The sequence below is a fragment of the Nycticebus coucang genome, chromosome 12 (assembly GCF_027406575.1).
Source record: "Nycticebus coucang isolate mNycCou1 chromosome 12, mNycCou1.pri, whole genome shotgun sequence".
NCBI classification, from domain to species: domain Eukaryota; kingdom Metazoa; phylum Chordata; class Mammalia; order Primates; family Lorisidae; genus Nycticebus; species Nycticebus coucang.
The window spans coordinates 44,619,884-44,641,695 of record NC_069791.1 but is presented as its reverse complement, the minus strand read 5'-3'; the positions used below and the strand labels follow the sequence as shown (position 1 = coordinate 44,641,695).

General features: G+C 38.7%; 3 protein-coding genes and 1 non-coding gene across 4 annotated transcripts in view; 1 reads left to right on the top strand and 3 right to left on the bottom strand.

Moving 5' to 3' along the window:
- The window catches only part of SMCO3 (single-pass membrane protein with coiled-coil domains 3), a 36,119-nt gene extending 15,479 nt beyond the window's left edge, over positions 1–20,640 (bottom strand). Inside the window, exon 1 of the mRNA XM_053557905.1 lies at positions 20,515–20,640. The gene's annotated coding sequence lies outside the window, so the exon portion shown is untranslated. The remainder of the gene's footprint in view (positions 1–20,514) is intronic.
- On the top strand, positions 17–764 carry C12H12orf60 (chromosome 12 C12orf60 homolog). Its single transcript, XM_053557903.1, has one exon. The coding sequence runs from the start codon at positions 17–19 to the stop codon at positions 749–751; it is 735 nt and encodes a 244-aa protein (XP_053413878.1). The 3' UTR covers positions 752–764.
- Positions 2,931–3,070, bottom strand: LOC128563085 (U4 spliceosomal RNA). The gene has a single exon (XR_008373736.1). It is a non-coding gene; the product is annotated as a U4 spliceosomal RNA (small nuclear RNA).
- Positions 6,652–20,843, bottom strand: ART4 (ADP-ribosyltransferase 4 (inactive) (Dombrock blood group)). The gene is made up of 3 exons (XM_053557902.1): positions 20,515–20,843; positions 16,580–17,288; positions 6,652–7,959 (listed from the first exon to the last, which is right to left on the bottom strand). The coding sequence occupies exons 1-3, from the start codon at positions 20,686–20,688 to the stop codon at positions 7,868–7,870; spliced, it is 975 nt and encodes a 324-aa protein (XP_053413877.1). The 5' UTR covers positions 20,689–20,843; the 3' UTR covers positions 6,652–7,867.
- Positions 20,844–21,812: the final 969 nt, after the last annotated feature.

Below are 21,812 nucleotides of genomic sequence, written 5' to 3'. Positions count from 1 at the left end.
CTTCTTTGTTGGAGAAATGTCTTCAGAGCCGGAAAAGGATAAAGAAAGGCTGGTTCAAGCTGCCAAAATGTTCTTCTTTCACATAAAAAATCTTAATTCCTTCACAAACACACTGATCAAATTGTTTAACTACAACATGAGTACTCAGATCCTCTTGGTAGCCGTGCAAGAAAATAGTAATATTCAGGATTTCTTTGAACAAATGCTCAAAACTTTAAAGGACATGAGATCTGTGGTGGATGAAAAGTACAGCAGCATGCAGATGGAATCTTTGTCTTCCAAGATTGCAACAGCTATGTCCAGTGTGGTTGAGAAGAATATTAGTGTAAAGGAGTTGCAAGACTCAGCTAAAGAAATATTCAAAAATGTCCAGACACCAGTCATTGTCTCTGCGCTACATGCTGGTAACATCCTTGGGAGTTTGGAATCTTCTCTTTCACTCTTGATGAAACTCCCCATCATGAATCTTCAATTAAGTGACTTCTACAGGGAAGACGCCAAAGAGCAATCAGATGCTACCACGTCCAAGAAAGGCGTGAGTCCAAGTCCTTCCCAAACCACTTCAACGGACATCTTGAAAAAGTTGCAGGAGGCCCTGAAAATCAAGAATGCCGACAATTCCCTGGAGGCAGCCGCAGATCTATTGGAGCAAACTGTCAAGGATATGGGACCAATCGTGGAGGTCTTCCAAAAAGCCGTAAACATTATAGAGACTGATGCTACTACGTTTAAGAAAGTCGAGGACAAGTAGGGGTGAAACAGAAGTGTCCATTTCTGTCAGAAAGTCAGTTCAAATCCTGTGATTTTTCATATTACTTTCTAAGATCTTTTCATGCCAGCTATGTAGTAGGTTAGACCATAACTGCATAGTAGTCATCTGGCAAACCATTTAGCTATAGTTTTGCTTCATTAAAATAAAAAAGCAATCACCAAAGAACATCTGCTTGAAATGGCGATTACTTAGAAGACTATATTATTGAAAAAGTCAAGGTAGTATTACATTTGAGGATGTTTCTAAATATTATATTTCATAAACTCTAAACTAATTTCCACTCCTACTAATTCTACTTATAGTTACTACAGTGCACAGGAGTTCAGATGAATGTACATATTATCAGTAGATAATCAGCTAGAGATGACTGGTTTAAGCCTGGGAACATAAACTCCTTTTTTGACACTCATATACCAATTTCCATAGACTTCATGCCTTATCTATAAGCCGTCACTAAATATTTTTGGCATGATTTATCCTGAAGTAAATAAGAACATTGAATGAGCAATGATAAAATTTTCTTGCTTATGTGACTAAGATCAGAGCAGATAGTTTTTTTTCATTTGCCTCCTATTGGAGTCTTGTGATTAGGAGATTTTAAAGGTGGAGAAAGAGAGATACTTTAACCTATCACAAAGAAAATACCACAGTACTTGCAGAAGTAGGATTTCTGAGCTATCTTTTTATGTGGGAAGAAGGTTTAGGAAACTCCATTTCCCTATCAAAAGTCTTTAGCACCCATGCATCATAAATGAGTGTTTACTCCCAAGATTGCCCTTGAAGTTACTATTTCACATGATAAGAACCTTTCTGAGAACAGTAACTTTATTGAGAACAAGAAAAATGATAACTCCAAGCCAAGACTATCATTATATTTATCATGGCTATTTTAGAAAAGGAGTCCCAATAGTAAGAGTTCAGAATGTGCTATGGTGGTGATCAAGTGGATTTTGACTGTGTCCAGAGCTTGGAGATCTGGGGGGAAAAATGAGTTTCAATGCATATATTAATTTTGCATTTTCTCTCAGCACCAAAGCTGAAACCTTGCTCATTCGTAGTTGGTTTCTATTAATTACTGTCTTATTTTGAGGAGGATCTTGAGCTGATTTATTTGCTACTCTCCCCTCATATACATACACTCACTTTGTTGCTTTTTCTGAACCTATACATGTATGTGTCCAGGGTTTCACTCTTAGTCTCAGGATGTTGCAATAGCTAGGGGGATCCACATGGAAATGAATGAAGCAAGGACCACGGAGAGTCTTGGGGCAAAGTCTGTGAAATGACTGGAAGAATGACTGGTAGTTGTTCAAGGAAATCCTCACCTGATGCCAGGGGAAATGGTGGCTACAGTAGGCCTTTGACATTAGAGGTAGATGGTGACCACTTTGATAAAGATGGGTGGTCTTCAGATGCTGGTGGCTCTTGTGAGGCTGGCCGTCACTCAGTGTTCCCACCACTGTACTCTACCAGTCTGCTCACTCCAGTGATTTCGTGTCTACTACTGCTGCTGAGCTTGCCCTAGTGTTGGAGGGAAGCTCTATTTTCAAACCAGTTACTCAACTTAATGTTTTTCTCAAATGCTTTGATTTGGGGTTCCTTTCATTTTCTCTAAAGTCTTTCATGCTTTGAAGAACAAAGTGGAATAAACTCGTGTTTTCGTGGTATGTTCAGTCTCAGTCCTCCTCTGAGGCCCTGAGCACAGGTGATCTCCCTGTTTGAAAGAAACATGAGTGGGAGGAAAACATGCCCTGCCACAAAACACAACACAACACAGGTTCCTCTACTATAAAAAAGAGAGAGAAGAGAGCGCTATAATATTTGTATATCTTTTTTCCTCCTTTTTATCAGTTACCAATGTTTGCTGTATTGATATCTGTTGAATTTTGCCAAATCAAGAACTGGTTTATTCAGTGTAAATCAGTTTGATTCTGATCACTGGAAAACCTGATTCTCTAAACAAATCAAAACAAATCAACTCTGATGAAATGTTCTTTTACTGGATTTGTTTTTACTTATTTATTATCATTATTATTATTTTTAGAGGTCTGTCTATGTTGCTGTTGAACTCATGAGCTCAGGGAATCCTCCTAAGTGCTGTGATTGGTCAGAGCCATTGTACTGGTTCAGATTTTTTTTTTTTTTTTAAATAATTCAGTCTCCCTAGAGACTGTCAAAAATTGCCAATGCCGACTATATTTCAAGTTGTCATGCTGGGGTATTGGGAAAATTTTCAATTAGCAATAATCGTGCCTCAGATAAACTTCATTGGCTATGATACTGCCACTGCACAAAGTTAGTTTCTTTCTTTCTTTCTTTCTTTCTTTCTTTCTTTCTTTCTTTCTTTCTTTCTTTCTTTCTTTCTTTCTTTCTTTCTTTCTTTCTTTCTTTTTTAAAATAAGAGTAAATAGAGAACTTCAGGAAAATCAGATAAACATATTAGAGAGGTGCTGTGTTATAAGGTAAAAATAAAGTATTAAAGGGTGGCACCTGTGGCTCAAAGGAGTAGGGCGCTGGCCCCATATGCTGGAGGAGGTGGGGTCAAACCCAGCCCTGGCCAAAAACTGCAAAAAAAAAAAAAAAAAAAAAAAAAAATATATATATATATATATATTAAGTGGCAAAAAAGAGATGCATGTATTTCATTAATAAAATTATTATAGGAGATAAATATTAATCCTATGCAACCTTATAAATGAGTATATTCTCTTTTTTTGTTGCAGTTATTGTTGTTTAGCTGGCCTGGGCTGGGTTCAAACCCGCCAGCCTTGGTGAATGTGGCCAGAACCATAACCACTAAGCTACCAGTGCTGAGCCAAGTATATTCTCTTTTAACAATCATGTGAATTTACACACACTTGAGCACCCATTTTATCTTCAGCAGATATCCTGCCCTAAAAAAGGAGCATAAATTACAATGATATTTCTAAAACTGGTTTACTACAGTTTCATGAACATGTAACTTAGACCTGAATCAATTTAAGTCAATGACCCACTTTACAGATTTTTGCTCCAAAACCTTTGTACTCCAGGGAGAGGTTGAGGGAAATGTAAACTATGTGTACAATTATCCTTAACCAAATTCACTATCTCTGTAATTTCAATAATTTGTGTCTCCAGAGATTTGTTTCATAAAACAGCAGCAAGAAGAGGAAAAACTATATTATCTTTTAAAAAATGTGGTTATTCCCTTAAGGATCATAATCACATAAGTTACAATGTTCGCAAATGTTGTTGTATAGCAGAATCATCTACAGAGCTCATTAAGACAGATTGCCGGGTTTCTGATTCCATAAATTTGGGATCAGGCCCTGGAATTTACATTCCTAACAAATTTTCTTTTTTTTTTTTTGAGACAGAGCCTCAAGCTGTCGCCCTGGGTGGAGTGCTGTTGCATGACAGCTCACAGCAACCTCCAACTCTTAGGCTTAAGCAAGTCTCTTGTCTCAACCTCCCAAATAGCTGGGACTACAGGCGCCTGCCACAGTGCCCAGCTATTTTTTGGTTGTAGTTGTCATTGTTGCTTAGCAGACCCAGGCCCGATTTGAACCTACCACCCTAGGTGTATGTGGCCAGCACTTTTGCTGACTGAGCTACGGGCACCGCCTCCTAACAAATTCTTAAAGGATGCAGATGGGGCTTGTGCCTGGGGCATGCTTTAACAGTCATCAATTTGGAGAATTGTACTCAGAAAGCTATGATTTCTCCTGGGGAGCAAATGTTTTAGGCAGACTTTTTAGCTCCCTAAGAGGCTTTAACTTTCCTCTCCAGCCCACATTACTCCTTCACTCTCTGCCAGACAAGTTAGCTTGCTGCCCCTGTGCTGTGTATACACTGATCATTCCCATATCCTGCTTTTCATTTCTACTCTCACTCCCCCAAAGCCTCAACTCTGATAGAAAGCTTCACCTAGCTGCAGGGTAGAAGAATCTCAGTTTTCTCTCAATGCCATGCATTTATTATTTGTATTTATTTCTAGGACTAAGCACTTGGTACACATCCTTTTTTCTTTTTCTTTTCTTTCTTTTTCTTCTTCTTCTCTTTTTTTTTTTGACACAGAGTCTCACCCAGTCACCCTGGGTAGAGTGCTATGGCATCATAGCTCACAGCAACCTCCAGGTCTTGGGGTCAAGCAATCCTTTTGCTTCAGCCTCCGAAGTAGCAGGGGCTACAGGCACTGGCCACATTGCTGGGCTAGTTTTTCTGTTTTTAGTAGAGACAGGGTCCTGCTTTTGCTCAGCCTAGTCTGGAATTCCTGAGCTCAAGCAATTCTCCTTCCTCATCTCTCGGAGTGCTAGGATTACAGGCATGAGCCACCAGGCCAGACCTTTCTTTCTTTTCTTTTCTTTTCTTATTTTTTTTTGAGACAGAGTCTCACTATGTCGCCCTTGGTAGAGTGCTGTGGTGTCAGCTCATAGTGACCTCAAATTCCTAAGCTCAAGCAATTCTCTTTCCTCAGCCTCCCAAGTAGCTGGGACTACAGGGCAGACCTTTCTTATTGTTTTTATTCTTCCTGTCACCCCTTGCTCCCACCCGAATGCCTCCTATTTAAAGTATTCTTGGCTTCTCCTCTTGCCTCAGAAGAAATGTCTCTTTTGAACTCTCATGAACAGAAAACTTGATTTTCCCTCTGTTCTGGTATTTCCTTTGTGAATTATTTGTTCCTAATTTCTCCTAATAGATTGTAAACTCATGAGATATCTGGCCTACTGTATTAAACTTTTAAACCCCAAAGTGCTTTGTACATAGTATGGCTCCATTAATGCATTTTTGTGACACAGGGAAAACATATATGCAAAATGTGGGGTGGCTTTTCCTAACAGGGCATGTCATTACTGCTTCACCAACACCCACTGCAAAGCTTGCTCCTGAAGCCATGCCCTCAGGACTCTCCTAGATTGCCACCAACCTGCCAGAGACCCTGTGCAAATCACAGAAACTGTCACAATTGTTTGCTTTATTGGATTTAGAGACCAGTGCAGCTAGGTGACAGAGGAGTACTTGGTCTTGTTAGGTTTTAAAATCCCAATTTAATCAATTGTATTGTATATAGGTGCCTGAACTTTCTTCCAGGTGATTTTATATAGTTAATTCCCCATTGAGTTTCTTTTTTTTTTTCTGTAGAGACAGAGTCTCACTTTATGGCCCTCGGTAGAGTGCCATGGCATCACACAGCTCACAGCAACCTGCAACTCCTGGGCTTACGTGATTCTCTTGCCTCAGCCTCCCGAGTAGCTGGGACTACAGGCACCCGCCACAACGCCCAGCTATTTTTTGGTTGCAGTTCAGCCGGGGCCGGGTTTGAACCCGCCACCCTCGGTATATGGGGCCGGCGCCTTACCGACTGAGCCACAGGCGCCGCTCCCCATTGAGTTTCTTTGATTATGACACAGTCTCTTCAGGAATTCCTATGGAGAGCAGATGAACTGATTTCCACTTTTCTTGCTTATTCAGATCTAATAAAGGCTCAGAAGCATGAACTTTCAGCATCCAGGGTTATGGAGCTAGCTCTCTCCTCCACCCCATTTAGCACAATTCTAGAGTCTTGGTGATCAGGTCAGATAATCCTCCATGAACCCAACTAAATTCTATACTATCTGAGGGAAGAGTTGGAGAACATGTCCAGCTGTGAATTCAATACTTCATACTTTTTTGCATCTCATAGTTCCCACATAATAGGAGAACTCATATTCTTCCTTTACCTCCAAATGTTTCCTAATACATATACTTAAATCTGCTATGAAGACCTAAAATCAAATTTGCCAATGAGTCCTTACAAATCAACACATGATTTTAAATGCTAATAAAACATCATTTATTTTTGTAATATCTTAGGAACATATGCATAATATGAGATTTCACTAAAATCTTTCCATCAACTTTCCTTTTTATTTCTCAAATTTCTATGTATTTTCCTTCTGAGACCAACTAGTTTGATTTTAAATGCTGATAGAAATCTTGGAAGAAAATTCACACTTTGGTTAAGTCTCTGAGGCTCAAAGCTTTTCCATTTGGTGAAGAATTCATCTTTTGTTTTCCAACTTGATCTTCTTTCATTTGTTCCTATTTACAATGACTAAATAAAAATCATGGAACATTTTTGTATTCATCAGAACTCCTGAAATTGCTTGAGACAGAAAATCCAATTCAGATTATGGAAACAAAACCCTAATTTCTTGATTTATGTAATGAAAATGATTGGGATATCACCTTCAGGCACAGTTGGATCTAGAAGCTTATATATACATTCTCATTGGGACTCAGTTTCTTTTCATTTCACAGCTCTTCCTTTATTTCATTTGTTCTCTTCTCAGGGATGTGAGGTGTCTTGGTAGGAGGATAGCTGCAAACAGCTATAGCAAATACCCTGTTTTCATTAATATTCACTCAAAAAAGAGGCTCTCATTCTAATTATTCCCAATCGCACTTCTTTTTTTTTGAGACAGAGTCTCACTTTGTTACCCTCAGTAGAGTACAGTGGCATCACAGCTTACAGCAACCTCAAACTCTTGGGCTTAAGTGATTCTCTTGCCTTAGCCTCCCAAGTAGCTGGGACTACAAGCGCCTGCCACAATGTCCAGCTATTTTTCTGTTGTAATTGTCCTTGTTGTCTAGCAGACCCAGGCCAGATTTGAATCCACCATCCCTGGTGTATGTGGCCAGTGAACTAAGCACTGAGCTACGGGCACCGAGCCTCCCAATCCCACTTCTAAAAAAATACCCTGATCATATCTGACAGGTTTTGACTGGGTTGTTTTCTATTCCAGCAAGAATCTCCATGTTCATGGAAAAGAAATATGCTGAATGGGTAAGGCCTGCGTTACAGGCCAACTCACAGGCAGTGGGCTGAGCCAGCTCTGCATTAATTGACAGCAGGGCAGAGGGATTTCTGCAAGAGTATTCAGGGTGCCTTGATTGGAATAAGGCAAAGGGATGTTGGGGAGGCAAAACGGAATTAGCAATGAGGAATCTATGCACTGGTTTTGGCAGAAATATGATGGAATTATCCTCCCTGGCAAACAAATTCTCATTTCTTGCCAAAGGCCAATTAAAAGTTTTCATTTAAATATTAAAAGAAAACCACATAAGACTCCTTTAAACTCTGTTTATGAAAGAGATGATGATAGTAGTCAAAAAGGTGACAGAAGTAATTGCTATAGGAGCAGGGGTGCACTTCTGGTTGGAAGCTGTAAAAACAAAAAGAAACAACAGTTAGAGATGTTTTAGGTAGCAGAGAATTTTTTTTGAAAACTACCTCATTTCTCCTTTGATAAACTTAGACAATTCCTAATAAAAACATCAGAAGTTAGCTCCTTTAAAAAAATACTCTCAGATTTTTCTGACTAAAAGAGCTGAACTCATCATGCTAGTTTTGCAGATGATGAAACAGGCTCCAAGAGGTTAAGCAATTCACCTCAGGTTACTCAGCCCTTGGGGGTAGAGATCTCCTGAGTTTCCATCTTAAGCATCACCATCGCCATTACCCATCTTAATTATCATCCTCTTCATCACCATTATGAAAGCTAACATCATTACATACTTATGTTTTGCTAGCATATGTATAAGTCCTTGTTATGTATTAACTTATTTAATCCTCACAACAAATCTATCGTTATACTTGTTTTTCAGTTGATAAAACTGTGACAGAGATGTGAAGAAACTTGTCAAAGGTCGCACATCTAGTAAGTAATGCAGGCTGCTTTCCAACTCACATGGTTTGTGATAGAGTCGAAAGTACCCAGTCAGGTACAACTGACCCACCCAGGTAGACTGAGTCCCCCAGGAAGAATCAAGTCCCACCCAGGAAATGATGAATGCCCCAGTCCCTGCCCCCTTGATCCTTTAAATCCCCATCTGTCATAGCCCATGTGTGGAATTCCTTTCTGATTTCACCCCACCTGCACCCAGGTGGAATAAAGATCACATTGCCCAGAACCAGGACTCTAGTTTCCTTTCATTTTGCACCTTGGAATGATCTTTCATTTTTGGGTCCTTAACCTCTCAATTTGACTCAACTCCTTGCTCTTAACCATGGTATTGTCTGTCCATATATTGCATGTCTGTTCATAGAATTTTTATGACAAGATATTTTAATACAAGAAATATTCACATAATCCGGCCTGGTGTGTGTGTGTGTGTGGGGGGGGGGCTGCCTTTACATAAAGATTTTTCATAGGAAGTTTAGAAAATGATAACACCTGTAGCTCAAGTGGCTAGGGCGCCAGCCACATACACCGGAGCTGGCAGGTTTGAATCCAGCCCGGGCCCGCCAAACAACAATGACAACTATAACCAAAAAATAGCCGGGTGGACTATTGTGGTGGACAACTGTAGTCCTAGCTATTTGGGAGGCTGAGGCAAGAGAATCACTTAAGCTCAAGAGTTGGAGGTTGCTGTGAGCTGTGATGCCATGGCACTCTACCTAGGGCGACAGCTTGAGACTCTGTCTCAAAAAAGAAAATAGAAGAAGAAAGAAAAAAAGAAAATTATAATAGCCAGTTAAGTATTTGCTTCTGGTGGAAGCAAAATTGAAAAAAAAAATATTCGGGTGGCGCCTGTGGTTCAGTGAGTAGGGCGCCGGCCCCATATACCGAGGGTGGCGGGTTCAAACCCAGCCCTGGCTGAACTGCAACCAAAAAATAGCCGGGCATGTGGCAGGCGCCTGTAATCCCAGCTGCTCTGGAGGCTGAGGCAGGAGAATCACGGAAGCCCAAGAGCTAGAGGTTGCTGTGAGTCCTGTGACATCATGGCACTCTACTGAAGGTGGTAAAGTGAGACTCTGTCTCTACAAAAAAAAAAAAAAAAAATTCTTGTTAGACATAACTACTAATAGGGAATACAATGAGATGGAGAAGAGCATGGAGATGGGAGATGGAAACGTCCTCATAGGGCCTACCTAAAGACTGGAATCTCTTTTTCAACTAGTCTGCACTGGATGTTTGTTTAGGGTTGGAAGAGAATTAACTCTGATTGCTTCAATATTTGCCCATATTATTTGATAGAATTAACAGCTGAGGGAGAAACATATTTCCATTATTTTCACATATAAAATCCTTTGCGTTTCCTGGACTTTCTATTTGGAATTTTACATATAAACTATATGTTTATATATATATATTTATATGTGTCATTGTATATTTGTCTGTTTCTCTCTATACATATCAACAGGAATTTTCAAAATTCTAATTTTTACCCTTAAGGGTAGGCAAAGAAAACTATTAGAATATACATCTTTCTGAACTGTTGTCAAGGTTTGTGCTAAGATTTCATTATCTGAACACTCACAGAGACCCCTAGGTCTCTAGCAGGTCTATCATTAGAATGGTTCTCAAACATTTTTAGTTTGGTTTTTCTCTTCATTGAGGCTAGGGATCACAAGGACCTCCAACCCCATCCTTTCCCTCTCTTTAATAGGATAAGATTCCATGGAAGAGTGTTATCAGAAAATATTGACAGTGCAGCAGTATGATAGATGGGTTTTGGAGGTGATTAGCTTTGATGTTGAAGATTTGTCCCCACCTTTTGAGCTTGACCAAAGGTCAAGACATTAATGAGACTCTCACTCAATGTCTCTACTTAGATCACATCTCAGATACAACATGTCAAACACAAAACTCCTACTCTTTGTGCCCAAATCTACCCCATCCATAGTCAATGCCAACTCTGTCCTTTCGGGTACTCAAGCCAAACCTTGGAGTCACCTTTCACTCCTCTTTTTCTCTCATTCATTGCATTTAGTATGTCAGGAATCTCTTCCTCTCTCATCCTCCCAATGCATCCTGAATCTGGTCACATCTTATGACCTTCACTGCCACCACCTTCATTTCTCGTCTGAGTGATTCAAATAGCCTTTTACTGGTTTCTCTGCTTCAGCCTTACCCCATGATGGTATATTCTAAACCGAACTGTTAACAATTCTAATAAAGTGTAAATAAAATCTTCTGGGTGCTCTGCCCAACCCTCTGAATGGTTTCCCAGCTGATGATGAGGAAAAGCCACAGTCCTCACACCTGCCTTCAGGCCACGTCTGAGCCGATCTGCATTATCCTCTGTCTGCACTTTCTATCACTTTCTTTCTCATTCATTCCCATTCGCTGGTCTTCTTGCTGTTGTTTCTGACTCAGGGCCTTTGCACTTGCTGCTCCCGCTTTCTGCAATCTCTTTCCTCAGATAGCCAGAGGACTAGCTCACTCACGTTCTTTCAACCTTTGCTCAACTTTTATCCTCTCGTGAAGTTTTCCCTGATCACCAATTTAACACTGCAACTCTCTCCCATGGAATTCTCCATTCCCTCTCTCTGATTTGCTTTTCTCCTTAATACCTAATGAACTACATAATTTGTGTATTTATTCCGTTCATTTCTGCTTCTGCCTTTTAAAGAATGTAAATTCCACAAGGGGCAGGGATTTTCACCTATTTTTTTCCTACACCAAGGATATTCCCTAGTGTGCAGTAAGTACTCAATAAATACTTCTTTATTTAATGAATGAATTATAGCTGCTATTATAATGATCTTTGAATATCAGACAAATATATAGACATTACTATATTGGAATCATACTCGTCCTTCAAAAACCAACTCTCCATCCCTCTTCGCAATAATTAGGATGTTAAAAATAGCTTATTTTTCTTTCGTTCTCTAAAGTTAAGGTGATTCTTTCTTCCTAACTCTCTTGATACTTTTTCCTCTATTTCTCTTATGACCATTATCATTTTACCTCACACTACTCTTACTATTTTTTACATGACATTGTATTTAGGAGAATACATGGGAAACATCTGTGAATTAAATGAATTATAATCTAAAAAAACTTTTATTTGAGGATACATTTTATTATTTTCACTTTTGTTTTTATCTTTAGTTTTCCACTAGACTACCTCTTCAGAGCTTTTTATTCCTCCTTTACCTTTTATGGTATTTTTCAAATTGGAAGTTGTGATCCATTAATGGGTTGTGACATCAGTTTAGAAGGTCAAAACCAACACTTTAAAAAAATGTAATGAAATAGGTAGAATAGCAAACTTTAGTATTACACTGCTTTTATAAGGATAACTATTGGCATATGTATGAATTTGGGTGTATTTATAAATTTCAGTGTGCATAAGCTGACTTATAAACAGTCACCATCAAGAAACTTGAAATTTATGATAATTTCTCAGTAACATTTGCTGGATCCCTGAAACTATAGAGAAAAATTTTCTGAAATTACTGTCAGAAAACACAGAAAGAGTCCTACTCTTGCCTTTGTAAACTGTGCAGATGATTTTACAAAACTCACTTAACTTCTCTGAACCTCAGCATTTGCATCAGTACAATGGGGTCAACTTACAGGGTGGTGGTAAGAATTAAACAGATGTGTGTGAAAGCACTTTGTAAACTAAATTGTTACACAAACATCATTTTACTATTATATTATAACCTAATTTTGGTCATCTCTGCCTTAGCTTATGAAGTCTGGAAAAAATATATAATTCTCTTAACTTTTTTGTGAAGTCTAAATCTGAATTTTATCAGATTGCTCAGAAATAAATATTCAGGTTCATGATTAAAAAAACAGGAAAAGATAAAATGACATGCAGTATATCTAGTTAATCTAGTGTTTGAGGCAAATGCTATCTACACCTGTTTTTGTCAAAATGCAGAGTCATGTATATTAATATTTTTGCATATTACTTGGCAAAATGTTGGCACTTGAAAAATAGAAACGATTATTCCTTGTATCTCTTTTTTGGTTTCTATTCTTACCATCACACACTCTGTAGCACACATTTGTGCCATTAAATTATTTTCTTGCTTCCAGGTGCAAAGGGCTGTCCTGTATTTTCTCACTTGTGTTTGAGAGGGTGGATGGACACCAAGTGCTATCACAACAAGGCTCTTATCGCTTCTGTCTTCCAAATGAAGGAAGGAGCTCAGAGGCTGAAGAAACAGGCTCAGAGGCTAAGTCATTTACACAAGGCCACCTAGCTACTAACACAGACCCAGATCTTCCTGGCTTCAAAGACTATTCTCCTTCTACTGTGCCAAGGGGTCACCCAGATTCATTCAATTATTCATTCTTTCATCCATTTATCTGAGACAGACCCTGTACTTCAAGGTCATTGTGATTCTGCAAACAGAAAAAAACAACGTTAGATAACTGAAGCCCAGACTAAAACAGGAAATAGGACTTCAATAAGATAAATGATAACAATGGTAATAATAATAATAGTCTCTAAAAAGTTTTGAGTACTTACACGTGTCAGATACTGTTCTAAGAGCTTTTATGTGTATTAATTCATTTTCTCCTCACCAGAATCCTATAAAGTAGGTTTAAAAAATGTTCCTCTTTTTTATGTAAAGAAACTTAGAAAAACTAAGCCATTGCTCACGTTATCACTGCCAGTAACTGGCAGATTTACATGTAAAACTAGGCTTACTACAAACAATTGGCTGTATTTTCCTAGAAACATGTTAAGAATTTTGATTATGTAAAACATTTTAACAAATAAATCCCTCTTGTTCATGAGTCCAATGATATAGAACAGAGCATGTATTTGTGTGTCTACAGATTTTGGCATATATTATTTTGCTAAAAGCAGCAACATTTAAGGGCAAATAACTAATTAACATTCTGTTAACATAATTTGAGTCTCCCAATGGGCATGAAAAGATCTGTTTCTATGGTAACCAGTGTCGGACATGTGAGAGATGCTAGAAGAATTAGAGGGGAAAGCTGTTAGTTTAGAAGGCCTTAATTTTTCTTTTACAAATTTTACTCCCTTAAGTTTATTAGTTTACCAGTTTGACCTCTTGTCTCTCTGAAGGCAACAAATTTCTGGGAACTTTTTGAATTTGGGTTAAGTCAACAGGATCAATTTTAGAATAAATTGAAGGACTGGGAAGCTATGTCTTTAACAGACTGTCTTTTCATTGGGGCAGGGAGGGAGAATTACAATATCCCGGCTGACTAATTTTAAAGGTCTTCATCTTGCCTTGTATTATGTCTGTCAGATTAAGATGGAACAGGAGAGAAAATATAATTCATTTGGCTTATACAGACTTTTTTAATATTAAAAGATAATATTTATTAAGATTGATTAAGGGATGAATCAATCCAGTAACTATGCAAGAAAAAGCATAATTAAATTATTTTACAGATAAAGAAACTGAAGATAAGAAATGTGGATATGAAATAAAAAGTGATGAGATCCAGGATATCAATCTAGATTCTGTAACTCCAGAGTCTTCCACAGACCTCTATGTCTACTGATCATGAGACTAACCAGAAAGTTCTAGATCCAATCAGTCACATTTGTATTTTGACACCTAGCATCCATACTTAAAAATATGGCAATGATAAGGACAGATGGAGCATTTGTAAACCAAAAATTTGAAATGTTCCAAAAGCCAAAGCTTTTTGAGACACCACAAGTGGAGTTTCACACAGGACCTCAAGTGATGGGTCACAGCGAGAACACTGTGACATAACACACAGCTTGACATCCCAGAGGAAAAGAATCTCTCAGCTCCCTTCAGTTGTGATGTGTCTTTTCCGTGCAGATCTGTATTTCCCCATGCTAACATGTTGACAAAGATAGCATGTGTGCAGGCCGGATGCACCAATGGTACATTCCCCATATGTCTCACAAAGGGCCAAAATAATAAGGACTTTTGACTACATAGAGTAGGCTGTGGTTTCTGCTCATGAATAAAAAAGAACAAAACTGGAAGAATGAGAAAAAGGCTGTAGTTTCATGAGGAAGGAGCTGTGAGTTCCCTAGTCTAGACACAAGGGAGAAATGAAGTGGGCAATAGCAGGTGTCTAGAAAAGCGGGTCTGGGCAGAGTCCTTTGATCTGATTCCCTCCCAGTGAAGGACTCCCCAGATGAGAAAGACATACCACCTCCCTCCTCTTCTTATTCATGTGTGGATCAGAATACTGCACCATGTTGAGGTAAGTAAAATATTACTTATCGGTTAATAGGAATGACTTTGGAATATTTCAGATGTTCCTTAGCTTACTGAGGGAAAAAAAGACTGCCATGAATAACTGAACATTCTGAAGCCAAACTTTTTTTTTTTAATCAGTAGAGACAGATATTATTATAATTGTGTCCAACTTAAGACTTAATGCAGTAGTCTACCTTATCCTCAGGGGATAAATTTCAAAACTCTGAGGGATGCCTGAAACAGCTGATGATACCAAACCCTATCTATACTGTGTTATTTCCTATACGTACTTACCTATGATAAAGTTTGAGGTGTGATAGGAAAACAAGCATGAATTTCTTGTTCCTTCTTCACAATTCCACCAATAGAAGATTCATTGTTTTCATAGATCTTAGCAATCTCAGCGTACATTTTTTCCCCCTTCCTCATTAAGTTGAGAACTGTCACCTTTTCATTTAAAGGGAGCACTTTAGGGCCTCTCTTTGGCTTAATCAAATTGCCAGCATCACCATTCTTGCGCTTCTGGGCCACTATAGAGTAAAATAAGGGTGACTTGGACACCAGTATTCTCACATCCCAGCAGCAGATCTGATAATCACAGGTCCTAAGCGACTTACAGGGCAGCAGCGCTCACAGTGTGGATCTGTGGTAGGGAGGGATGTTTCATATTCCTGGCCTGACAGGGCGAGATTTTTATCACATTATGCAGAACTGTGTACTATTTAAAACTTGGGAATTGTCTATTTTGGATTTTTCCATTTAATATTTTCCCCTTGTAACTGAAACCACAGGGTCAGGGGTCAAATGATCAGCCAGGAGCTGGAAGTGGAGCCTCTTCTCAGCCCCTGCAGCTGTGAAGCTCTCTGGGAGGGAGAAGGAGGGAGAGAATAAGCTCAAGCTCAGAGATTCCTTTCTTCCTCTGACCCTGCACTCCTTCAAGGCTACAGAGAAGTCTGCTCCACCTTCTGATTCACCTGCCCCACCTAAGCCTCATCCGCTGTTGGCTGGTTGTTAACACAGTCACTTCAGTTGAAGACAAAAAAATTACAGTAGTCCCCTTTCTCAATCATCTCTTATCAGGACCCCCTGACACTGTTGCACTGAGGATGAAGTTTCTAACACATGAACTTTTGGGGGGACACATTGAAACCATCGCCTGCTATTCTCTATTTAAAATGACTTCTCTCTCTTTTTTTCAGGGAAAGCCCCCATTCCCACTTGAAGTCCCATGTGGTCCCTATTGTGAAGCCTTTCTCATTTGTCCCAGAGTGACTGACCACTTCCCTGCATTGAGCAGCCACACACCCATTGCTTAAATCTGTATCACACTGTATCCCTTAGCACTTTAGAGTGTCCTCATTCATTCGTATTTCCATTTCTCTTTAAAACTAAAAACTCTCCCAGGTTAATGATTTTGCTTTATTCATTCTGTATTGTCAAGACCTCTTATTGCAATAAAAGATGGTTAAGGAATGAAAAGTTAATGAATAACTCTTGCCTCCTGCTTTACTTTTAGAGCTCCTTATCTAGGTAATGACCACAAAAAAAGAATTGAGTTTGAGGGAGAAGAGAAAGATGCTATATTTTATGCCCTGTCTTCTCCAGTCAACATTTACTCACCCTGTCTAGAATTCCCTACATAATCATGCCATTGCAGAAACACATTTTCCTAAGGTAGTGGCAGAGAAAGGAGAGGGAGGAAACCAAGAAATCCAGGTTTTTTTCCCCCTCTAATCAGTCAGTTCTATCATTACGGAGGGCTGATTTCCATGGTTTTGGCCTTTTTCTCTTAAGCCCACTCAGAAAAAAATAACTTTTATAAAAGAGTAGTGGTCTGTACCCCTAACAGTGGAATTAACTTAGATCAAGAATACCTTTTAGCAGCTGGCAGTTATATGTGCTCAGGTTCCCAGTTGACTGCAATTGCAACCAATTTCCTTGTGGGTGGTAGCTCATATTTACGACTTTAAACAGCTCATAGGGGGGGATCAGGACTTCCTTCTTGAGGGAGAAGTCTTGGACAGATGCCCCCAAGCAGGTAAATATAGTAAATAGTGTCTGGTTCTCAAACTTCTGTGCCTCTTCTTTTAGGAGGGAGGTGGAGAGGAATTGGCCGAATCGCATGGTAGCACCTACGTAGGCTTTGAAGTGGACACCCCTTGCCTTGTGGTATACTTTGTAACACAGAGGGTCATTCTCCCTGGTGACCTTCTTCCTCAGCAGCTGGATTGCGGTGGTCAGATAGTAGTGTAGATATTTGAAGCGGAATGAATGTTCATATTGCTGTGGGGTCTTGGCATCGTTGGCCAAGGCTTTAGAAAAGTCAGAGCGAACGTCGCTGTTCAATGTATAGACTAGGAGAGCCACGGCATGTGGAATCGTCATGTTCTTGGGAAGAGCTTGTGGTTGGTTCATCCAGGTTAAGTGGGTTTTATGCCATATCCTGGAGTAGTTCTTATGGGCTTGTAGGTCTTCGGTGAAATAATCCCCTTGATCTAATTTCTCCATGACCTGTTTGCTACAACCATGGTATTGATCATCAAAGGAACCTGGTGCCAAGTCAAAATTGATTTTCATTGCATCCTATAAGAAGAGAACAATCTTGATTTTAATATTTCAGATCAGACAGTGAGGGTGACAGCGGATTTGCTATACCCTGTAAGGCCCAATAATCTCCTCAAAATCAATATTTATTTTTATTTTTTCTCAAAATCAGTATTTGATGAAATGAGTTTCACTAAAAATCATGATATTGTTCTAATCCTTCCTGCATCAGTACCTGTGCTAGGAATTGAATTTGGTTTGACAAGTGTTACCGAAAGCTGAAATACTCATCTCCCCAGGGAGAAAGTAACCCTTTTCATATCATGAAAATCATAGCATTTTTTTGCATATTGAGTACTTTGAAGAAAAATTAATAACGTTGCAGTTACATCATACTTTCTGTTTCCTCTGCTTTCTATTCTCTCATAAGTGTACTAAGGAAGACCTCTTTTATGAGTGCCTAAAATCTACATTAAATCTCTGATATTTATTTAAGAAAAGTCTTAAGTGATAAGTAGTGTTGGGTTTCCCAAGGAGGCCTCCCTCTTATCTATCCAGGTTCTAAAACAATTGAGATGAAAAAGAAACATATATCATTTTTCTTACTAAATGAGGAAAGGTTGGAACAACATCTTTAGATCTGATGGCGAGTGGTTTGTTAAGAATACATTCCAGAATGAGGCAGGTTTGCCTCCTCAGTTGCAGGCAGTATGGGCCTAGGGTCTAGCCAGGTAAGATTCTTGTCATGAAGGGACAAAGAACTGATACCCTTTGCCATCAGGCTAACTCCAGGAGGAAAAAGAACAGAGCCAAACTCAACACACTCAGTTATGCTTTCCAACATTTCTTATCCAGTATATTTTTCCATCCCTGGGGGACTGGAGTGAGGACTGGAGAGTAGTCAAGAATGTGCCCAGGAAGTTCCCTCCTCATGGAGAAAAACATTCTTTGCTAATGAGTGGCCCAATGAATATTATTCATTGACATCTAGTGCATGCTAAACTGAAGTTAGTGACTTGAATGAAAGTTCACTACCTATCATCTGTCCATCATTTAGAGCCCTGTTTGCCTGATCTAAATTCCAAAACATTTTTTTCTTATCAAAGAAATGATACTTTTCAAATAAGCAGTACTGGCTTGGCGCTTAGAGCTCAGTGAGTAGGACACCCGCCACATACACTGAGGCTGGCAGGTTTGAGCCCAGCCTGATTCTGCTAAAAAACAATAACAACTCCAACCAAAAAATAGCCAGGCATTGTGGTAGGCACCTGTAGTCCCAGCTACTTGGGAGGCTGAGACAAGAGAATGGCTTAAGCCCAATAGTTTAAGTTTGCTGTGAGCTGTGATGCCATAGCACTCTACAGAGGGTGACATAGTGAGATTCTGTCTCAAAATAAACAAGCAGTACATGAAGAAATATGTTAAATGATAAGATTCCATCTAGTCAATGTTAAGAATTTTGGAACTGGAACTCAAAAAATAAGACCTAAATGTAAGACCTGAAATCATAAGATTCTGCGATAAACTGTAGGAAAAAGTCTTCTAGACATTGGCTTAGGCAAAGAATTTATGACTAAGATCCCAAAGGCAAGTACAGCAACAACAAAAATAAATAAATGAAGGTTAATTAAATTAAAAGAGTTTCTGCACAGCAAAGGAAGTAATTGACCAGCTAAACAGATGACCTCCAGAATGGGAGAATATATTTGCAAACTATTCATCTGACAAAGGATTAATTTCCAAAATCTACCGAGAACTCAAATCAGCAAGAAAAACAAAAAACAAGAAACTCCCATTAAAAAGTGAGCAAAATACATGAACAGTTTTTTCAAAAGAAGATATACAAATGAAAGACATACAAAGCTAGACATATAAAAAACTACTCAAGATCACGTATCATTAGGTAAATGCAAATTAAAACTACAATGAGATCCCATCTTACCACTATCAGAATGGCCATTATTAAAAACATAAAAAAACAATACATTTTGGCATGGATGGAGTGAAAAAGGATCATTTATACACTATTGGTGAGACTGTAAATTGGCAAAATCTCTGTGGAAAGCAGCACAGAGGTTCCTGGAAGAACTAAAAGTGATTGACCTACCATTCAATCCAGCAATCCCATTACTGGGGATCTACCCAAAGGAAAAGAAGTTATCATATTAAAAGACACCTGCACTTGAATATTTATTACAGCACAGTTTCCAATTGCAAAGATGTGGAATTAAGCTAAGTGCCTGTCAACTTATGAGTGGATAAAGACAACGTGGTACATGTGTACATCCCATCAGGTACTACCCAGCTGTATAAAGCAATGAAGCAATGTCATTCCCAGTAACTGGGATGGAACTGGAGTGAAGTATCTCAGGAATGGAAAAGGGAATACCGCAAGTTGTCAGTAACAAGTAGATGCTGAACCGTGGGTACACACAAGTCATATAGTGGTGTAAAGGACATAGGAAACTAAGAAGAGGAGTGAGTGAGGGGGAGCTGAGGTATTAAAAACTTACCTACTAGTACAATATACACTATTCCAGGGACAGGTACACTAAAAGCCCCAACTTTATCATGATACAATTCAACCCATGTTAATAAGAACACTTGTACCTCCTAATATTTTGAAAGAAAAATTATATTTAAAAATCACCATTTGATATTTTTACTGTTATTTATGAAGAGATATCATCTAGTTGTGTATAAACTAGAATAAAATTTTAAGACCAATTAAATTATTCTAACCAATAACTCTTTTCAGCAGGTTTTAAAATAGGTCTACAGACGATTTAAGTTAAAACGAACCAAACCAAAACTATTATATGCTGTAAAATATCATAATGAACTCCAAAACCTTGTTAATGTATCACTAGATCTCAAATATGTTGTCATCTCTTAACATTAGGTTATTTTTCATTAGATAGAACTTTAAATTAGAATACTTATAACTTGAGCCTATCTGAATAATACAGTTTAAAGCCAAATAGACTTGATCCATTTGCATTATTTGTCCTAGGAGAGCAGTATTTTACTTAACTTTTTATGGAGATCAAGACAACTACACCACTAGCTTCCATAAAGCCAAGTTTATAAAGATTTCTACAATTTTCAATCATTGTTTGCAACGTTCTTCACTAACACTATTTGTTACCTTGTCTGAATGAAATTAGATACCAAGTGCCTGAGGTTTGGGTCATTTAGAGGCTGTCCCCAGGTGGACGCTCTGTTGCAGCATTGCCTATAAGGAGATCTCCTGGGCTGCCCTTACCTCAGAGCTCTGCGTGGGTTTCTGCAGAGTAGAGAGGAGGAGGAGAAGCCGCAGGAGAAGCCGGATTTCCCTTGCAGGAGCAGTAGGAGCTGGGAAGAGAATCCTTTTGCATCTGTTGATCAATGGACAACATTTGTTTGTAATAAAAATACTCCTTTGCTCTTGCAGCTTCATCCTGAAATGAGTTTTCAGAATTCTCCTTTGGAGGTTTTCTTTGAGTGAATCTTAGCAGGAACCTTTTTTGTCTGTGTGGATGCTGAAACTTCTGTTGACCCCTAACAACTACCAACTTTTCTGAGGAAAGAAATTAATTCCAACTTCTTTGCAAAACTGAAACTTCAGTGAAATAGCCAGATATGCATACCAAATAAGGATTTCTAAAGTGAACCCAAGTTACTTTACAATTAAAAAAAAAAAAAAAAAAAAAAGCCTATCTAGTATGTATTCAGAGTAGTGCCAAAGTCCTGTTAAGTGTCAGACTCAGCCGTTTAGTCTTAACTGTCCCAGCCTGACAACAGGGCCAAAGGCATTATCCTGATCTCCAGGCTTTTACTGAGAATAAGATTGGCATGTGCAAGGTGGCTGGAAACGTGCCACCTCCATGTGGGCCTGCTGTAGGCTCATCTGGTGCTGCTGATAGGCTCCGCCCAGGTCAGGGAGCAACACAGTTTTTAGGGGTATTGTCAAACAGAAGACTGTTTTTGCTGCTTTCTCATGGCACTTTTGAAACCCTCCAATCCAGAGAAATCAGGTTCTCCATCCACACTATTCCAGTCTACAATAAATTCTAATGATAGCTGTGAGGAGACCTCCTATGTAGAGCTACCCTAAATCAAAAATAGGATCCAGTGTGCAGCAAAGGAGTCCCATTAAACACTTCCCTTTCTAGTGTGAACATCCTTCCTCTAGTCCCAACCCTTGGTATTATTGTTTTTCTTGCAAGTATTTCCCATTTATAGTTCTGGATTCATTATTTAATTATTAAGATAAACTAAATCCTGTTCTTGAAAATTCTGGGGTTTTTTTTGTACCCTAATTTTTTTAAAATCTAAATATTGTGATGATCACAATAATTCTGTCTCATTAATAAAAGTTTAGAATATCTAGAAAGTGTAAAGGAGGAAACAAAATTACTAATAATCCATTACCCAAAAAGGCCACTATTTGATTCTAGATTTTGGTTTTACGCACACACACATGCATATTTCAGAGCTGAAATAATATGGTTTGTAGTTTTGCATGCAGTTTTTCCTTAACATTTTAATGCACTCATGCCCCCATATAATTTAATACCTATT